Source organism: Monodelphis domestica, chromosome 3, assembly GCF_027887165.1.
Source record: "Monodelphis domestica isolate mMonDom1 chromosome 3, mMonDom1.pri, whole genome shotgun sequence".
Taxonomy (NCBI): Eukaryota; Metazoa; Chordata; class Mammalia; order Didelphimorphia; family Didelphidae; genus Monodelphis; species Monodelphis domestica.
In genome coordinates, this window is record NC_077229.1 from 291203465 (window position 1) to 291225523 (window position 22059).

The 22059-nt window shown below is 35.4% G+C and overlaps 1 protein-coding gene across 24 annotated transcripts in view; it reads left to right on the top strand.

Moving 5' to 3' along the window:
• The window catches only part of DTNA (dystrobrevin alpha), a 357154-nt gene that overhangs the window by 248267 nt on the left and 86828 nt on the right, over window positions 1–22059 (top strand). For 13 of the 24 annotated variants that reach the window (XM_056823867.1, XM_007487164.3, XM_056823871.1 and 10 more), the window contains exons 8-10: window positions 701–867; window positions 3844–3968; window positions 10922–11005. In XM_056823867.1, coding sequence (XP_056679845.1) covers window positions 701–867; window positions 3844–3968; window positions 10922–11005 — 376 coding nt within the window. The other 11 variants (XM_056823866.1, XM_056823869.1, XM_007487169.3 and 8 more) reach the window with 4 other exon arrangements.

Sequence of the window (22059 nt, forward strand, 5' to 3'; positions counted from 1 at the left end):
CTTTCTACCTAACTTGCAGCTGAAACCCTCTATATGCCATCTCTTCTGTTAAAATGTGAGCTTCTGAAGAACAGAGACTGCCTTGCTTTTCTATTTTTATATCCAGTATTTAGCACCATACTTTGTACATAGTGCTTAACTTTTTTCTTTCTTTCCCTTCCATCCCCTTTACTACTCAATTTCACTTCTATAGCTATTATTTTTATTCCTCATTCACCTCTTTTCTTTTTGTTTTACCTCTTTCATCTCTCCCTTATTTTTGTCCCTCTCTTATGTGCAAGTTCTTAATTGTTTGCTATTTCCTTCACCCTCTAAGCATTCAGTTTTTTTCTACTAATTGTGCCTCAGATTTTCAAAGAACTGTTTCAACCTCTTCGAAACAGAAAGCAGTCTTTGGTAGTAGGCACTAGTCTGGGTCATTTATATTCTTGTGGTGTGACATGGAAGTAGAAGGAAACTGGCATTCCAAGGTGTTTTGTTTTTAAAAAACAACACCCCCACCTGGTTCCCTCCTACTCTATTTGAAAGGGGTATCCCAAGTTTCTGAAATCTATCTAATGCTATTTTCAACTAGAACTGAATGTCAAATAGAATGCTAAAGATTAGGGCAGAGAGTGGAAGAATTTAGTGTCTTTTAGGAGTTTTATCTTTAATATTATCCATTTTGATTTTTTTAAATTTTAATTCATTTTCCCCTCAGTCTTCCACCCCGTTGAGTGTTCCTACTGCCACAGTGAGAGCATGATGGGATTTCGCTATCGATGCCAACAGTGTCACAATTACCAGCTCTGTCAGGACTGCTTCTGGAGGGGACATGCCAGTGGTTCCCATAGCAACCAGCACCAAATGAAAGAGTACACGTCATGGGTAAGGCAAGGTTCAGGCATTGCTTACTGTAGAATGTTTGACTCTCCCCAGAATGAGAAGGAGCATCAGGAATGGTGTTAGAATTGGGGGGTCAGACTTACTTTTTATTTCAGGGGGTGAAATTTGGTGTGCCTCCTCCTTCTCACTGGGGGTAAGTAGAGATCCTTTCCTGACTCTACTGTGGATTTCTGAGAGATGATAAATAGAAAGTTTTGAGCAATTTTGCTCCTTGGAGTCTCAATGTGAATTTTCATCATTTTCATGCTGTGCTAGATGCCAACAGAACAGCAGGAGACACTTGGAGAAGAATTTTATTTTCACGGGACATTAAGGGTGTTTAAATTTGATTGTTTGTAGATTTCTACAGAACTAGAATAAAACAATTATTAGTTGCTTTTTCTTATTTTCTATAGTTCTCTTATATATATTAATTGAAGGAAAGCAGTATAGGGTGTCTGAGTTAAATGGGAGCATTCATTTTAATCTCTTTATTTTTCTGGAGGTGTTTTTTCTGTATATATCAGTAACTAATCTTTTCATGTATAGTCAAAGTAAACCAGTTTAGCCAAAATGTTGAGAAACAAAGTTCCTCATGTATAGATAGATGCCATGGTGATTAATATCTGTCACACAGGAAGCAAATGGCAGTGAATCTATGAGAAAAATGACTCTTATCTTGATTTCTCATTCAAATGATTTGCTATCTTCTGCCCATCTCCAATAGTTAACATTAAAAAAAAAGTTACAATAAGAATGTTCAATTGTCTTCATCTTCCATTAGTGCTTTGCTCTATGGATCATTTTTATTTTGAGGTAGTCCCATCAACTCCTCTGGTTGCACTACTCCTGATATGAGAAAAATCCATGCCACTTGCAACCAAGCCCCTCCAAAGCTACACAAACAAGTTTAGATTTTGGTTATTCAGAGATTAATTTACTAATCCTAAAGAAGAAAACTCATCAGAAACATTCAGAATAGGAAGCTTAAATTGCTATGTACTTACTTAAGGAAAGGGGAAAGAGGGCAGGGGTCTTTAACATTATCTCCCTTTTTACCATTTACAAGCTCCAAAATTAGGATTTTAATGATTCTTAGGGGAACTCTCAGAGCTGTGTGACCCTCTCATTTCTACCTAATTTTGGGGTGCCTGAAAAATAATAGCTAGCTCTACCCATATTTTTGGATAGAATTGTTTTTCAGATAATGCAAGAAGCAAAATTATCCATGCAATTAAATTTATTAAATATTTTCAAAGTAGCTACTATCAGCAAAACTGAGAAAAATGACCTTGTCCTGATGGAATTTAACTTCTAATACCTTACTACCTTTTTCTCTTAAGATACATATACAGACAATATAGATATCCTAGAAATTTATACGTTTCTTAGATACAAATCAAAATGCTCTGAAAAGATTTTAAAAGCATTCGGTGTTCAAAGTACTCAAGATATAAACATAAAAAGTGGCACAGGTTTCTACCCTTAAATCTATTAAGGGAAGGAGAAGGGTGGGGTATAGCATGTGCCAAAATGAGACTTGGTGGCCTTGGAATTGAAAGAATTTTTTTTAATACTTTGTGGATGATGGAGGCAGCAGTGATGATGGAGACGGGGTAAAAGGACTGTGTGGTTGACAAAATGAATAAGCAAGAAGCTTACAAAAATAAAGTAGGTATACAAAATTAATTTTGTATATAATTGAGTTTAAGTACATAGGAGCTATTTGAAATGTTAAGAGATTTCCAAGGTGTTTGAAATTACTTCCATTTGGGAAGACCAGAGAAGACTTTACAGAGGAAGATCCACTGTCAGCAGATGCTGGAGCAGAAGAATAGAAGGTTACAGTTTGGGCAAAGAGGGTGACATAACCAAAGGCACAAGGCATGGGTGTATGGGGAGTTCCAGAAGCAGTAAGTAGGTATATTGAGCTGAAACATAAAATTCTATAGACAAGTAGGATGAAAAGGCAAGAAAGGAAGACTGTAGGTGACTGAATTCTAGAATAAGGTTTTGAGACTTTGTTTGCTATGTAATAAAGAGCAATAGAAAGGTTTGATAATAGAAATAGTGTGGTCCAACTTATAGATTATAGGAATTTGGACGTTTTGCTTTAAGTTACAGATGAAATTCTAATATAATGCAACCTGTTTTGTTCAATAGCACACTTTAGGAAGGTTCAGCAACAGCTAACCATTTCTTCCTTTCTTACTTTTGTCTGTGAGTAAATAATAGAGTGCCTTTGTTCTTATTCTCTGATGACTAGGGTAGCCTGGTCTGTAAAGGGCCATAATGAAGGAAGAGGAAGGAGTAGAGGAGGAGGAGGAAGAAGAAAGGGCAGGAGGAGGAGAAGGGAGAAGAAAAGTAATATGAGAAGGAAAAGGAAAGAGAAGAAAGAAGGAGAAGGGAGAAGAAGAAGGAATTAATATATAAAGTGATATATATTACTACTTTGGCTTTTAAATAATGACAGAAGGCTAGTTTTCTGTAGCAAAATTTTCGATTTGGGTGTAAGTGTATAAAGTGAAACAAGAGGTGCAGTAGTAAATGTTTTTTTTTTATATAAAAAAGGAAAATTCAAGTTAACTGTTTATGATTCTGGCAGATTAGAGACTTCCTGTTGGAGTGGAATTGAGAGCTGGTCTCAGAGTCAAAAAGACCTGAGGTCAAGTTCTTCCTCTATAATATACTTCCTATGTAACTCTGGACAAGTCATTTAACTTCCCATTGACCATAGGTAACCAACCGCTTGACTTTAAGTTGGAAAACAAGCCTCAGTCTGAATTGGTAGAGGGAACCCCCTCACTAAGAATCCCTAATACCAATGAAATAGCAAGCCTGTCCCTGGGCACAAACCTATCCTCATCCCTTCCCTCCCCTGCCCCAGTAGATTGGTTTGCAGAAAGGTATTTTATGTGTGATATAAAAATTATTCATCCTGCCTATCTGCATTACCTGTGTCTTGCTTGTCCCTCCTAGAAGTCACCTGCTAAGAAGTTAACAAATGCACTAAGCAAGTCTCTGAGTTGTGCTTCCAGCCGTGAACCTTTGCACCCCATGTTTCCTGATCAGCCTGAAAAACCACTGAACTTGGCTCACATCGTGTAAGTACATGATCATGTCCTTGAGTTCTTGGCCAGCATGTCATGTCATATACTTATATTGGTTCCAAGAAAAGTGTGTGTGCATTTACTTGAGTTTAGATTCAAACCTAAAAGTTTAAAAAGAATGACCATTTGAAAAATGCCACAGCAAAGAGGACATTCCCTTTTCCCTTAATCAGTCAACTATTTTTTTTAAACCCTCACCTGTCTTAGTGTCACTTCTAAGACAGAGGAGTGGCAAGGGCTGCTCAATTGAGGTTGAGTTACTTGCCCAGAGTCTCACACCTAGGCAGTGTCTGAGGTCAGATTTGAATCCAGGTTCTCCTGACTCCAGAGTTGGCTCTCAATACACTGAGCCACCTAGCTGCTCCCCAGTCAATTAATTATGTGAAGCTGGTTCAGTCATGTTAAATATAGAATGGCTTCCAGAAACTGGCAAATTGGATGAGTCTTCTGGTATTGAGGAATTTATTCCATCTGACATTTTTAACATATAAATGCTAATAAAATTTAAATCAGCTAAAAAGAATGGAAAATTGATTCTTTTGGGTTTTTTAACATTAAATATATTCACTTGCTAGATGCAAAAAACTTGGGAAATGAAGTATCTATCCCTCCATCCATTTTCTTTTCCTTTCTCTCAATAGCCAGAAATTAAATGTAGCTATGCTATATAATAAAGAACTCTCCTTGAATTCAGGGAGGCAAGAATCTGTACTGACACCAACATATACTAATTGAACAAATCTTTTAATTCTCAGTGTCTCTAGGCAGCTCTCTGAAACTACTGTATAAATTAGCCTTAAAGACTCTATCAGTGGAGGAAATTTCTATACCAGGAATTCTCCACTCCAAAAGAAAAAAAAATTAGCTCCAAACTCTCATCAAATCTGAAAGTTATTAAACCCCTGGCTATATAACTGGACCTAGAATAGGAGATAATCAAGATCAGCTAAGGATTCTCATCCTTTCTGCTTTGTGCCTAAGAACAAGTACATTGCTAGGTTTCTGCTATAGGGGCTTACTATTTCCTATATTAAACTTCTTTCTCATATCCCCAAAACCCTATTTACCTGGTCTAGTTGCCCTGCCTTAATGATAAGCAGGGAGATGAGTTTCTTCATATAGCCCTATCCTGGTTTTGGGAGAAATAACCCTATCATCTGGTGTCAGATACTTCTTTTTAAATATAATGTTATTTACATCCCTCTCAGACAACTTCATAGTTGGTCATTCGTTGTCCCTAAAATACCATCTCATTTCAGAGCTGACTTGTCAAATGATTGATGATATTTTCATGAACAAACTCAAAATTGGGCTATAAAGCTCTTGTCCAAAGCTAGCTGCTACATTAACAACTATGCAAACTATTAACAATATGCAAACTAAAGGAAAAAGAAACTCTGACGGTTAGTCGGAAAGATGATACTGTAGTCTCTCTAAAAATGAACAAACAATACCACATTTTTAAAAAAAGATATTTTCTTCCTCCAGAAAGTGAACAAAAAGATAAAACATGAAAGCAGCTTAATTTGTATGAACTTGTTGGCCTACATGATGATATCCTACATGACGATGAGATGTTTTGTTTGAATTTTTAAATATTTTGAATAATAAAATGCAACAAAAAATCATTTAAATATTTACAATTTAGTAGTAGTAATAAAATATTTAAATAGTATATGAATATGTAATATATTATTTCTATATTACATATTATATATGTAATGTATATAATAAATATAAATACTTTTTTGTTCTGACCACTTGTCCAAAAGAGCAGACAAATGCTTAATGCGTTGTCCTATATGTGAGCAATCATACTTTCTGCTAAAAGTTGAAAGATAACTATATTGTTAACAGAGCTAGTCAGTGGACTCCTTTATTAATTGCTGGTAGTTATTTAGCGGCTAGTAAGAACTAAGCATTTGAGAAGCTGCCTCTCATAATATCCATAAAATCCTATACTATAAAATATGGTTATCTTTGCTTTGCCTTATTATACATTTGTAGCTCATCCCCGAGTGCTAATTGTAGGTCCATATAGAGTAATTTTCTCTCTGCTTGGGGAAAACCATCTCTTGCATGCTGATTCTCAACTCTAAGCTCGTAGAAGTCCCAAGGTTATTTAAAAAATCCTAGACTCTCCTCATCCAGGCTCTATCTAATTAATGACAATCAGTAAGCTGTTAGAGAATGACCAGAAATGTAATGGAAATGGCCCTGTGCTAACTGAGCTCTACTTCTGAATCATATAGACATTAATTTCTTTAAGTTAACATATTTCAGCAGCCCAGTGCCACATTCAGTTCTGCTAGGCACAGTGAAGATAGGAAGTAGATAAGAAAAATCTTGCTTTATAAGCTTCACATTAGAACTGAATTACTGCCACATTCTAGAAATAATTTGATGTGAGTAGCTGTGAGGAAGTCACTATCTATTTCCTGGTACAATTTATCCTCTTAGTGAGTCCATATCAGAATACAGAATATTGTTTGGTGATTTATGATTTAAAAAAAACTATTAAGTCACAGGGAAAATGTGGCCACCTCTATTAGTTGCTCATATTGAGTGAGGAAAACTATAGCTGTCCATCACTAATATGTTTTGCAAGACAGTATTGTTTGTCATGTTTATTTTAAAATAATACAAATTAAGCTATATAATAAGAAATATATCCATTAATACAGGGATTCCAAAAAAATTATTAAATAATTCTTTCTGGGATAATGATCACTGTTAAGTTACAGGATTTTAAAAATTTGTTCCTTATGGAATGCTTTGTTTCTTATTTCAGTATATTACATTGACCAGATAAACAATCAGTTTTTTTTTGTTTGTTTCTCTCATATGGGGCTTTCTATTTTAAAATATCTTTTTTAACTGTAACAACTTATCATATATATATATATATATACATATACATAATAGTCATCTCTTAGAATTGTTTATTAATCTATTTAACCACTTTTCCAAGTTCATGTATAGAGCTATTTGCATTCATTACAGAATTATTTTTTAAGGAAAAATGAATATAGAAATGAAATTCTCAGTTCTTACTTTGGGTAATATATCTAGGCAAACATACAGTATTTGTCTCATCAACCTCACTGATTACATGAATTTCTAAAGGTAATTACATCTATTCCTGTTCCTTCTTATAACATTCACGACAGTGGGATACCTGGGAATTTAGAAATACCTATCATTCCTTTTGCCTTTTCATCTCAATTAATGATGAATGACTTGGGATGAGAATTTGGTACTAGTCTTCTGCCAGATCCATTATCATATTTTTAAAAATAACAAATCACTGGAAGGAACAGGTGTAAACTTAGCTATGGATATAGTTTAAGCTTGATAAATACAGTATTTAATAAATTGATTGAATAGACTTTTATAACTTGCTAAAAATCTTAGTGCAAACTTTTTTATGTGAATTTTGACAAATGAATGTGACACCTCAGCTTCCTAGCAACCTGGAAATTTTAGAATCACATATTAGATATAAGAAACCATATCCTCAATGTATAATATAAAAGTAATATTTAAACAGAAAACATGATTTTAAATAGAGAATAACTGCTTTTTCCCCCCAAGGGCCAAGTATCAGATAAGCAAATCACACACACACACACACACACACACACACACACACACACACACACACACACACACACAAATACACAAATCACTCCTCTTTTTTTCCCCATCCTTCCTCCTCTTCCTCTTTTCAAGCAGAGGGCACTTGCTCTTTTAGGAAATTTACATAGTCTTCAGAAGCCAGACAACAAAGGAATAATGATTTTTGCCTAGCTACTATATTGTTTTTAAATGTCACCATAATTAATACTCTATTTTATTTTATTTTTGCTGCCAAAGAGATACTTGGTAAGTACTTTGTTAGAATCCAGTATTTTTTTAAAAGGCTTACAATTATAAATTCAAATGGCTATGATTATGAAATAAAATGCTGATTTCATAGGAGTCCTTCTCTATAATTTCCACATCAATGCATTGTGTTAGCACAGACATAAGGTGGTTGGTCCTGTCTCCTGACATTGCTTCTCTGGGCATCATGAGATTGGTTTAAAATCCTCAATGTATATTTACCTTAATCATTAGGATGATTGATTTTTTTGCTACAAGAAAGGACTATATTACTTTAAAAGGCAGTGTGGTACTGTACAAGGGAAGCAGGGGATCTAACTGGGTCTTCCAGCACTTACTAACCATTTGATTTTAATCGAATTGTTTAACCTCTCTCAGTTCCCTTCTGTATAAAATGTGTACTTTGGACTAGATTATCTCCATGTTTCCTCCTGGCTCTGACATGCTATCTAGGGATAAGCATGACCAATATTTGATGCCATAGAACATTTACATACAGGATTATTAACATGGGAGAGCAGTACCAAATGGAGAAGAATGTAAATTCACACATTTTCATTTTTCCTAGAAATGCTTTTCCCCTAAATTTAGACTTTCTTTCGTTTCATTTTTTAGAAGTTCGCAAAGAATCAAAGCATTTCTTTGGTTCCATTCATTTCATATTGAGCTTGGCTTTTGACAATCCCCAGTGGAAATGTTCATAATTCAGTTCAACAGCCTTTATTAATTGCCTCCTAAATGTAAAGGACTTGTAGATGCCAAAGGGGAGACAGTAATGAGAAAGATACCACCTCTCCCCTCAGGAAGTTTATAATCTACTAGGGACTTATAAAACATACAAATTTAATACAAACCAGAGCGTGGAAGTAGAAGTGAAATGCTGAAAGTATAGGAATTTGTTTACTGATTATCTTCTTCTAACTTATAGATGCTCTATCCCCATGGTAGATCCCAAGTTAGAATTTGCTTTAAATAAGAGTTTTAAATAAATTGTTTTAAATAAATAGTTAGTGTGGCTCACTCTTGACAATGTCACAAATTAACAGAATAGAAAATAAAGATCACATCAACAGCCTTATCTTCAAGCAAGTGAAATAAAGAATCATTTTCATCAGATTCAAAGCTAGAGTCATCTCGTCCAGTCCCCTCATCTTTATTGATGAGGAAACCGAAAATTGGAAATGTTAGGTCAGTTGCCCAAGTTCACATATATTGTTTCAAAGCAGAGTTGGGGTTTAAACTCAGATCTTCTGACTCTAAAGTCCTATATCGCATTTTCCTCACAATCCTTAAGACTCTCGAGGTGTCCAGATTCAATCTTGCACCAAATATTGGAAAGTATCATTTGTTTGCATTTACATTAACAATATTTGTATATGTATTTTAAAACATGCAAACTCTGAAAAGTATTGGTTGCATCCCTATTCCTTCACTATAAGAAATGAGGTCAGATTTGTGCCATTAGGGCAAATTCTTCTTATGGCAGGACCAGAAAGCATAGCCAGTAATAATGCTTCTCTAACTTCAAAATTAGAAGACCCACTATAAATTTCACTCTCCCCCATACCCATAAAAATGTATCTTTATTTGTACCTATAATGGTTGGCAAACTATAGCAGAGTATTCTATACTGTAAAAAAATTCTTCCATCACACAGTGGTGCCTTGCCCCCTCTTGCCCTTCCATACAATGAAATGCATTATCTACTTCAGCTGTAACTAAAGATTATCTTCTATTCAATACAAAATAAAATGAAAACTATTTCAAGGAATAAGTAGAATTTGCTCTTAATTGAATGCCTGGCCGTAAGCTTTATGCCAGAACAGAGGTAAAGGAGATCCAAAAGAACGTTCAATAAAGTATTATGGTTAGTTGAGGGAAATAAGGTATGAACCCTCCTGATTAATATTTAATGCTCAGTAAGTCTTTGAGAGGCAGAATGGTATGCTGCATAGAGCCAAGCCTTAGGTTCAAGTCCCACCTTCGACTTACACTGGAGAAGTCACTTAATTTCTCACAGCCCCAGACAGCTTTCCAGGACTGTAAGTCACAGGATAGTTGCCTACAAAGATGAAATCACAGAGCTGTTCCAAAAATATCCTTTAAAAAACATTGGAACCCTTTTCTCCCATTATCATTGAAACCTTCTCTAATTGATAGAATGAAAACTCCTCAAAGGTAGGAATTGTTTCTTTTTTGTCTGTGTACCACACACCTAGCACAGTGACTGGCACATAGTAGGTGCTAAATAAATACTTATTGATTGATTGATCATTTGAGAGAGTGTTTAGTTTTAAGGATGCATCAAGCCCTACTATGACAAGATAAGGAAGAGTAGGTGCTCAAAGAGTGAAGGGACAGTCAGTGAGAGAGGGCTTACAGTGCATCATGCCCTGAAAAACAAAGGTGAGAATGAAACCCAAAGTCTAAGTTCATAGCAGCCTAACAAACAGAACTGAAATAAACTTTAATGGTCCTCTAGTCCAAACCTCTCATTTTTCAGAACAGAAAACTGAAGCATGACTTGCCCAATGTCACCAAGCTTAGAAGAGGTAGAGATGGGACTCAATCTTTGATTCCAAATTCAGTGTTCTTTCCACAGCAAGACATTATGTTCTCTGGGGCCTGGTCCTGTAGAAAGCAGGAGTGGACAGCACAGCTTACATGTTCTCTTGGGTCATGCTTCTCCTTCCAAGTGGAGAAAGATTATAATAATCAATTAGTTAGCAAATCCTTTTTCTTTTTTTCAGTAGCCACTGTCAATACATAGTTCTGTTTCAGAACATAGTTCCCTCCACTGGGAAAAGTGAGAAGAATGCAGTATTCAAAGCTCTGAGCGGCGAAGATGAGAATAGTATGACTACAGATGAAGGATTTTTTTTTTATTTTTCTCCTAGAGTTTAATTTGGGTTTTTGCATTCAAGTACTATAGAAATCAATTAGAAAATATGGAATTTTGCATGCAATTAGTTTATATTGGGCAGGAGAGAACCATGACCCATTTTTTTTAAGAGAAGGGGTAAAAAGAGGTGGTGTTTTTTATGGACTTTTCTTTATTGTAGGCCTCCCAGACCTGTAACCAGCATGAATGACACACTCTTCTCCCACTCTGTACCCTCCTCAGGAAGTCCTTTCATAACCAGAAGGTAAGTTCAAATGTTATTATAAAATGTCACCTCATGGTAAATGATCCTTGGGTCTCCAGAGGGAAAAATGTTCTACTTTGAACCATTTAATGTAAATATTGGTTGAAAGCTATTTTGGAAACATAACTGATCTTAGTTTCATTCATTATATACTTGGGAAAGGCAGTTGGGACGTTGAATTAATTTTCTTTCTTGATGTCCAAGTTTATCTTCTACCCATAATGAGGAAGTAGATTAGTTCAAATTCCACTTCTAATATACAGTACTTCGCTTGGAGAGTATGTAAAATGAAAGTTCCAGATAAATTTCACTTTATGATATCTGACCTACATTTCATAAAAGCCAAAGAACCACACTGGTTTTTGGAGACACTTTGACATGTTGTGTATGGTCCAAAAAAGTCTCATCTCTAAAAGCATCCTTCTTGGCAAATGTTACTATATTCAGAGCAAAGGAGTGGAATCAAAATGTGTGGTTTCCAAGGCAGTTGAATGTGTAAAAACAAAAAAAAATGTGCAGAAATTTGTTTCCATGTGTTAATTTCCTCATGATCTAAGGGCAGGAATAATTAATGCCTCTGAGCTCAGTTCATGTCCACCATTATCTCTTCATCTTTCATCATTACAAATGTCCAGAGCAACCCTATACTAGTTTATCAACAACAAAAAAAAACATCAAATAGACCGAGTTATGCTATAAAAAGTTGTTTTAAGTACAAAGAGTATAGTCTAATAGGAAAGCAAAAGCAAAGATAAAGTAGAAATAGAGAATTGCCCACACAATCTCAGATAGCTCTAGAAAAAGTTACAATGATTACACATACCACAAAATCTTTCACTAAGAACTAAGCTTGTTTTCAAGCTACTGACTCTAATCTGATGTTTCAGTATTTACTAATGAGGGTTTGCAGACAGAAGAACACACTACTTGCTACTATTCTTCCTTGCTCATCCTTGCCACTCCATTCATGTCCTCACACATACATCAGGAACAACTAGAGATAAAAACATTACTTATGCTTATAATAAAAGGAATAAAAAGAATATGGCAGTGTTTTAGTGACAAAAATGAAGAAGTGTAACATGGAACTGTTACAGAAATTAAACTAACTTATTCAAGAAAGATAAAATATTTCACTTCACTATTACCTGTGAACCCTTAGCCAATTCACTTTTTTCTTTGAAAGTGAAAATGTGAATGGTCAGTCCAAGTCACAGTACAGTGCAGAACCTTTTTTTTTTTTTCATTATAATCTGGGAAGATTCCAGTTAGTGTTCAGAAATTTATTAGGGTTTTCATTTGACCTTGGCTTTACTTTCTCTAGCAAATAGTGCAATCTGCAAATGCTCAACAAGAGGCTGACTCCATCCTTATTTCAGGTCATTTTATATCATTTCAGCTTGGACGGTGCTTATGGTGAATGCGTCTAGATGGATAACATGACTTCCTCCACCTTAAAATAATCCTAGGATACTCTGAGCTGCTCTGGTTCCTCCAGGGTGCCTGGTGCCCAGTAACTAGAAATGATGGCAATTGTTTTCATTTGTTTCCCTTTTTCAGGTTCTTTGGAATGTTTCCTTAGAACCCCAGAGTTGTTGTTTTCAATGATTATATCACATTCTGTGGTAGCCTTGGTTTGCCTCTGGTGTCTGTTGCCAGGGGTCCAGTCTAATAAAGCTTTGTCCACTGAATGTCTTTCTGCTCTAAGGCTGTGCTGTGTCAATGGATAGTTTTAATGAGGTCTCGTTGTTTGAATTATTCAGGTTACTTGAGGATGTAAATGCAGCCAATCCAGTGGCTGATGAGCATTCTCTCATAAAGATGTATGTAAATCAGCTTCACAACTCACGGTCAGTATGTACGCACTAAATCTCTAACTATTGTAGTTCACTAGCTAAACTATTCATCATTCTAGTCAATTACTAAAAATGCTTTAGTAGGATGCCTCAGTGGGGATAGAGGACTTCCGTGGTTTTAATGAAATTCCTATTAAACATCCAACTAGTTCTGAACCTGCCCCCCCTTTTTCCTCCTTTAACACAGTATTTCATATAATTTCACGCTTTCATACTGATATGTATCAGGTGAATTTTTCTTTCTATTGCTGGCAGATGGGCCTGAAGAGAGACACACTTTAGATTTCCTTTCTGGCACCAAGCCTCTGGTTTTATAAAGCTTGTTTGGTAAGGTGTACAGGGCCTCCTGGAGCATCCTAAATGAGAGAGGTGTTAGGACTGCTCATTTGTAAGCAATGCATAACTTCTACTAGCCTGATCCTTTGATAGGAATAAAGAATTGGAGACAAGTTGTGATACCCCTTTGAGGAGAAAAAGCCACCTGCTAGGTGGTATTCTTTATGGAGTTACTTGCAGATGCTGGGCATGGTTGCAGCAGGGTCATCAGACCCATGTCCATGTCAATATGTATTTAGTGTTGATCCCATATGACTTCAATTATCATTGTGAGGGTAGCTCAGTCCATGTCCCCCATTATCATTCATCACAGAGAATACGGGCACAAAAATCTGACACCTTTCTCAAACATTCAGATCAATGAGTTCCCAGACTTCTATCCATTCCATTTTTAAAATATCATTGTAATTATCTTTGGGGCTTTCTTCACCCCACTCTTTGATTCTTCTAGATGCTATGCAGCCTGGCAATCCAAGAAAATTCTGACCAGTGAGTTTGCAAAGGGCATTTGGACCGTAACTCACTTTGACATACATTGTTTTCCTCTGCAGGGGGAAATCTGGAATTATTCAGTTACCTAGGCTGATATCTCTTTAACATTTAGCACTGGAAAGTTAAAGCAGAGAGAATGATGAATAGAAATCTTTACCCTAGAATTTCCTGCTAGAGGCTCTTTGGCAATTACCAACCTGGGTTCTTTACACTTATACTTTGATCTTCAAAAGGCACTCAAATATTTGAACTTTTCCAGTTCCCTAGAAATTTCCTTTACCCAAATTTAGAAGCATATAATTTTTATCTCCATCATTACTCCCTCACACTCCATTTCAAATCCTATATTTTGACAGTTTATCCATACCTAAAGGACTAGAAGTGATCCTTAAAGTCTCACTCACTCTTGGCTTTTTGTGTGTGCTATAGTAAAAAACTCAAATTAGGAGATAATATTAATGAAGCCCAGATCTTTGGGTTTGATCTTTACCTAGGACATTTGGCTCCACTATTTTCCAGAACCATTGGATCCAAACTGTAGCCAGTTATTTCATGGCATATGCAACCATGTATATGAACCACCAGAAAATTATCAATCTTGATTTGATATAGTCCCTTTGCATAAAAAGTGAGTAACATTATCTTTGGGTACAAAAGGTATCATATTGTCATAGTATCAAAGGATCATTAATTCATAGCTAAAAAGGCCTTAGAAGCCATTGTGTGGGATGAAGTTCTGCACTATTCCTATTATCCCCCATACATTAATTAGTATTAGTAATCATAGATTGGCAACTTCATATAGAAAATAAGTGAAAAATTTAGATGCCTTTCAGAAGGGAGACACCAATCTCTCCTTATGAAGGGTAGAGAAATCCCCCTCCCCAAGCAGTTTTATATATTATACACAAATATACACCTTTAATACAATCTTTCCTAATGTGGCTAAAAGAACCCCTACCTTTTTGTTCCCATGGGAAGAATATTAGTGGTCTACTTCCCATGGAAATGTCTTAAAACTTACAAATTATAATCTTGACTACATGTCCTAAATGTTTCAGCCTGAAGGGCTTTTGACGTTTCTAAATTCTGAAACTGCAAAAATATATGCAAAAATAAGGAAAGCTTCCATGAGCTGGGGAAAACTTAAGGAGGTTAGAACAAGATAAAGAAATATAACATACAAAAGTATTATATCACACACAGGTGGTGGGTGACAAGAAAAGAATTGTGTTAAATTCCTATACATTTTTAATTCATTTGTACACCTTTGGACACTGTTACAGAGAGAATATTCCAGACAAGTCTCTCTCTCTCTCTCTTCTCTCTCTCTCTCTCTCTCTCTCTCTCTCTCTCTCTCTCTCTCTCTCTCTCTCTCTCTCTCTCTCTCTCTCTCTCTCTCTCTCTCTCTCTCTTTCTCTCTCTCTCCCCCCCTTCCTAAATAAAGCTGCATTTCTCTGCCAGCATCTAAGTCTCCTGTCTACTCATTAGAGAGATTTCTTGGGGTGTAAACTCCCCCTATTCCACTCCACATACCATTAAATCCAAATTCCTTCAATTTAAAGATGAGACAACTTAAAGAGATTGAGTCACTTGCCCAGGGTAACATAACAAATGATTAAAGCAAGATTTGAATCCAAGTCTTCTTAGCTCCAAGATCAGTGCTCTATCTATAACATCATGCTAATCTGTTATCTGTTTTTGTCATCAACAGTTGTCTTGTGGCTCAGCCAAGTCTATAATGCCCTTTCCCTTCCCTCTTTGTACATAAGCATCCTTGAGCATCTTTTTTCATGTCACACCACTTTATTATCTTGACTTTCTTTGTGATTCTAAAAATGGCATGGTGTTGGCATGGATTGAAGCCAATTCACCCTTCCAATTCTTTGCAGTTAAAGCACCCTCAATTATTTTCAGTTTTCTGTGTTGGCCAAATGTGGAAAATGCACTTAGATGCCAAGTTACTAAGCTGTTTTGCCTCCAATGTGAAATGCTTCACTTTTGGCTCCATTGGTGTTGTTCTACCATGCTTATCTCTGAGCAAGAGGTCACTTTTGCAGTTACCCACTGTAAAGCCAGACCTTACCACTCTGCCAACAAACATTAAATGTCTCATGATTCATAAAACTTGAATATTATTAGTATACTAAGGACTCTCTGCTATGGTACCTCCCGATCCCAGTTAGTGAGTCAGACATTTTACTTCAACAATAGGACATCTGCCATTCTGGTAAAAACAAGGAAACCAGAGACTTTCCTTGTGTGTAAGTTATACATCACTTACCTCCAAGGACTTCTCTAAATCTGCTGTAGCCCACAGAGATTACTATTCACAGTTTTCTAAGCATTTGCATTTTTTTAAACCCTTACCTTCAGTCTTAGAGTCACTACTGTGTATTGGTTCTAAGGCAGAAGAGTAGTAAGGACTAGGCAACAGGTGTTAAGTGACTTGCCCAGGGTCACACAGCTAGGAAATATCTGAGGCCATATTTGAACTTAGGACCTCCTGTCTCTCAATCTACTTAAGTCACCCAGCTGCCCACAAAGCATTTTACATGAGAATTTTCCCCCATCATAACTTAGACCCTCTGTCTCAACTACACAACATTGGCACTTGCTCATTATCATTAAAATTTCAAATGAACTATATTTCATATGAGGTCCTAAATTCAGTTTTTACATCTAAAATCAGGATTTTACCTCCAGGGTAATTTCTTTAAGTTTAATGCCCTTTCAGAAAAAAAAAAGAAATTGACAATTTTAAGTCAACATCTGAAACCAACATAAAGTTTATCCCACTATTATATTTACTTTCACATTATTGTGAGCATATAGTATGAATTATCTGAGCTAATACAATCACTTTAGATAAACTCTATTTACGATGCACCAGAGCAATGTAATATGTTTGAATTTTAACTAAAAAAGGAGAGAAATAATATTTTCATTCCAACTGTTGCCTGCATTAAAGTTTTAACACACAATTAAAACCACAAGTCCCCTATCTTCCTCGCTTAGCTAACATCTGTTTCTTAGCTTCAGAAGCTTTAGTTGTAACTTAGAACTTTCTTGTACACAGATTAACTATTTCTTGGTAATAGTACTATTAATAATAACAATAATTCACAGATTCTGCTGTTATATACACAGGGCAGGGAAAAACACTGATAAACTTAGTCTTTTAAGTAGCCCCACAAGAAATTAGCATTTCTAACCTACTATAGGGTCAAGTTGCCCATTGGTGTTAGGCTGAATTAATTTATCTAGTTTCTTAGTGTTAATTCTAACAATATTTAATATAAAATGACTTGTTAATGTTAGGCTTTTTAAGTTTAAATTCAAGAAGACTAAAGACAGAAAAAAGTAAAAGGAGGAGCCAAAAACCTTAAGAAGCATTGTTAGAAATCTGAAAATTTTCTTTTTAACAAAGTTTCTTCTCCAAAGATAAAATGCAATGGTATATGATCATATTGGACTGCCATCACTTTATTTAAATTAGTTTGCTAACATCAGGATCTGAGTACACATAGGCATGTTACATACCTGAATAAATACACATTTTATTCTTCACTGAAAATCACCTAAGTATGCCAACTTTACCTGCCCATTCTTTGCTGGTACTCAATGATGTTATATCACATAGATCGTATGTCTAATAATTAAGTACATTTTTTTCAATGATTAGAAAACTTTTCAACCCATATTACATTATTTGCTTTGCTTCTACCAGCTGTTCCCATCAGAAACAACAATCTGGGAGTTTTTTTTTTTATTAAGATCCAATAAAATAGCATTTTCTTCAGGTGGAGAATTTGAAAACACATGTTCTGTGGGTAAGCAAAAATGTCAGGATATATATGTTTGAGCTGTTGTCCATTTGGCTTCCCAAAGGAGTCCTTCATAAGAGCCCCCCCAAAAGAAGACAAATGGCAATTGTCATCTTTTACAGTTTGGCGGAGTTGGGGAGAAGAATATTAAGGAAACACATACAATATTTATATTTCTATCATTTTAGAGCTTAGCACTGCTAACACTTGAGGATACTTTATGCAGTGTGTTTCTACCTTTTTTCATTACACAATACACATGTCTATACAGATTTTCCATGATATACCTGGTGGAGATGGAGTGTGAACAACCCCATGCCTAATGATGAATATAGTTATATGTAAGGATGTGCTGAGTGTAAAGAGAAATACATTATAAAGAATATGATAAAGTACCAGGGTAGTATGATGGAAACTCAGAAAGAAACCCAGATTTTGAGTCAGAGGTCTTGGGTGCAAATCCTAGCTCTTCACCATGGAAAATCGTGCTCAGCTTCATGGAAGAATTTATATTTGAGGGGATTCTGAAAAATGATTTGGATTTGACAGATGGAGATTGTGGGGAGGACACTGGAATTGAAGGGAATACCATGATTAAAGTTATAGAACCAAGAAAACAGAAGGAATATTTTTAGGAACAAAATGTAGTTCAGGTTGCTTAAAATGAAGGGAACCCATGTAGCATAGAGGAAGAAAAGACTCAAGGTTGGTGCTAGATCATAGTAAGCCTGCAAAGGTAAGCTAATGAACTTGGAACATTGTTCAGAAAACAATAGAGAGTTATAAGTAGAGGAGTAGTTTTCAGAATTATACTTTAACAGGGCCAAATCTGTCCAAAGTCAATAAGATAGATTGGAGGGACAAGAAACTGGAAACAAGAAAACAGTTAAAAGACTATTGCATTAAGTCAGAGAGGAGGCAGTAACGACTCAAATTAGAATTATGGTAGAAATGGAACTGAAAGACACAAGAGACTGCTGCTAGAATTGGTTAAGACTTCAAAACTAAATGATAGATGAAGGACAATAAGGGATCAGTAATAACTCTGAGATTCCATTCCCAGATGGTTGTTTAGAATTTAGAATTCACTTTCCTATAGATTCCATATTAAATAATTGTGGTTAGAGTTCCAGTTCAGACCTCAAAAATATATTTGACCCATAAAATACCTAATGTATAGTTATACTTTCATAGCAATATATTATCTAATCACCAAATAAAACACCTTTATGTATGGGAAAATACATTCATAATTGTATCTTGAAGTTTCAGGCATACATCTTCAGAGATATTACCATAACAGTATGACGAAGCTCTTCCCATCCCTACTTTGTAGGCAAGGAAAATGGAAATTCTTCTGTCTCCAAGCCATTGATGATGGCTTCCCTATAGGTTAGACATGGGCTCTAGCAGTAGAGGATGGGGAGGATAGGAGCTCCTGCAGCCGGAAGAAGAAAGCTGCTGAAGACTTGGGACTCTCTAGAGCTCACTAAATGGTCTACTTGTAACATCATCAGACTAGGGTTTCTCTCCTTTTTTTGCCCATTACAATAAAATGTGATCATGGAAAGGTGTTAGATTTATGGTCAAAGAGCCTTGGTTCAAATATCAATTACTAACAACCTCTATGTCCTGAGGGGAGCCATTTAGCCTTTCTGGTCCTCAGTTTCCTCATCTGTAAAACAAGTGGGTTGAACTAGATAATCTCTAAGGTCCTTTCATCTCTAAATCTATGATTTTAAGAATAGTTCTACAGCTTCTTTCTTATAACTCTTCCCCATCCTTGAGACAAGCATGTAGTCTTAAAATTTTCTAAGGGTTCTGTTGTTTACCCAGCAGTAATAAACAATTGGTTTAAAAACAAAGAGAAAGTGATGTCCCACAATAAGATCTTTCTGATATTCATAATTTAAATCCTAACTTTTCTGTGTTCCTCTTTAATCTACTACATCCATGCATATATCTTTGTTCTGGAAAGAGCCTGGCTCCCTCAGCCCTCTTGTAATCTTGCAGTAGATGTTTCTGGATTTCTCTCCCTTCCCTTGCCTTCAGTAAACTCAAAGGTGGAATAAGTAGTAGTGATGGGGACGTCCTGAGCAGTTGTAGTGTATTGAATTATAGAGGAGGAAAGAAAGAGTAGAGGTAAATTTCAAGCATGGAAAAGGGAAATTTCTGTGATCTTTGGCTCATCCAGAGTGGGTTAGAGTATAGAATATACTAAAAATAAGGATTGCCCACACTCGTAAGAGCAGGTTGTTTTGTTTTGTTTTTTTCCCCTAAATAAACACCAAATAATGTAATTCCTTAGACTTCCATAAAGCATTATTGGCAGTTAACATAAATTGCTGACCAGGAGTTGACAGAGGGTAACTGGCAATGGGAGAAAAAGGATTAGAAAGATAGACATAAAACAGAACTACAGAACAAGTGTAAGGATAGTGAGTAGGTGAAGACCAGAAACATAGTTGCCACTAGATCCAGACAGTTGTAACTGATAGAGGAGAAAAAAAAGCAATGGAGGAGAGTGCCCAGGAATATAGTGTAAATTCATTATGCCACAAAATAGCAAAAAGTGGATTCAAAATTCACTTCCCAGATAGAGGAAATGATTTTCCTAGAAAAGCTTCTATAGTCCAGACACATTCATTTTTTCTGGGATTTAGTTGCAGGAAGAAAAAGATACATATAATGCTTCTCTCACATCAACTTTGAGCTTTTTAGAAAAGGAAACAGGAAAGGGAGAAGGAAGAGTGGGGGCTGAGAAGGATGAGAGAGAGAAGAAAAGAGAGCAGAGGAATAAGAGACTGGAAATAAATAAGAGTTTCTTGCAAAGTACCTTACATATACATATCTTATTTGATCTTCACTACAAACCTTTGGGGAAAGTAGATACTTTAATCATACCCATTTTGAAGATGAGAACTTGAAGGGGAAGCTTAGAAAGAGATTTAAGTAACTTGCCTGTTGTCATACCACTCGAAAATGTTAAGAAACATTCAAACCCAACTTCTCTTACCTGCAAATACAACACTTACCTATCAATTCTGCTTTTTAGAAGGAGCACCATGGACACGAGGAAAAAGAAATTAAAGTCATTGACATTCTCTCCCTTTCATGCAAACAAATCTAGTCCTTCTGCTACTCATTGTCATCTCATATCAGTTGTCAGGTTTGGGTAATAAGCTTCTAGAGCATTACTGATCCTCCAATATTATATAGTGTTCTTTATCAATTATTAGTACTTAATGAGATGTTAGGAGCAAATATATCTTTGTTTCATACAGAACATTTCCTTGGTATTCCACTTAGAATGGACATGGAAATTAAGCCCAAAGTCCTGGGGATAAGGATGAAAGAAAAAGGAGATAAATCATTTAGCTAGAAAAGTAATTCCCAACACAGTAAATAGCACTTGGGGGAATCTTCAGAAAGGCCAGAATTGGTTGGATACAAATACAATTTGGAGTAAAAGCTACAGTAAAATTCTATGGTTTGTGGTTGGGAGTCATGAAGAGAAAGTTAGTGAATGAATTTTTCTCAACATTTACCTGTGCTGGTCGAAAAGCCTGTACTTTGGGCATCATGATACATCTCGGGAAACCCCATGTTTAACTAGCTTGTTATAAATAGCTAATAAACAAAGCTTACATGGCCTTACATTGGCCCTGTTCTGGCAGGCTTGGTGGCCTCAGTTGAGGGAAAAAAATCATTCTACTCATTAGTACAGGACGCTTTTCTAAAGCATGAATCTAATTTAATAGTCAATTGTATTTTACTGGAGTTATACTTTCTAAGTAAATGGGTAAACAAAGCCTGTATAATAGATGTATTCCTAAACATTCCATGAAATCAGAATTTTAGTAAATTAAATTAGAGTTTAAATCTTCTAGAAACTTTACTATTTAAAGGAATTTGGCTATAAATCTCTGTAAAGTGATCATTCTGATGACAAATCCACCCATTCTTAACATATGTATTTTGTAAGTTCAGATATTTTAGTGTTTAATTTTCTTAAAGTAAGATATATTGATAGTAATAAATACAAAAATCAATTAAAATTGGTGAATATTTGAGGAATTCACACTATTATATGTGGCAAATCCTACATGAATATCAATTCAATTTAAACATTTAGAGAGTTTTTTAAAAGCTATATTAAAATCATGCATTTTAACCCCAGTAATGAAGAATGCTTTTGTTCCATCCATGAAAGAAAATTATTTTATGATAATAATAATAAAAATAGTCAAGCAAAGACAATAAGGTTAGTGTTTGACCTCTTGTGAGCCTGTCATTTGTAAGCACTTTATAAAAATCATTTACATACTTAGAATTAACGCACTCATTACAAATGAACCTTATTCACTAATACTGATCTGGAAAGACCTCTAATTGGCAATTTTTTATTAGTCATTAATTTGTATTGCTATTGATAGTTTAAAGTAATAAAATTTCATTTTTTTAAAAGTCTCTGGTAATCATTCTTTATACTGGTTAAGATTGGTCTTCCATCCTAATTAATGCACATTAATAAGATTTTATT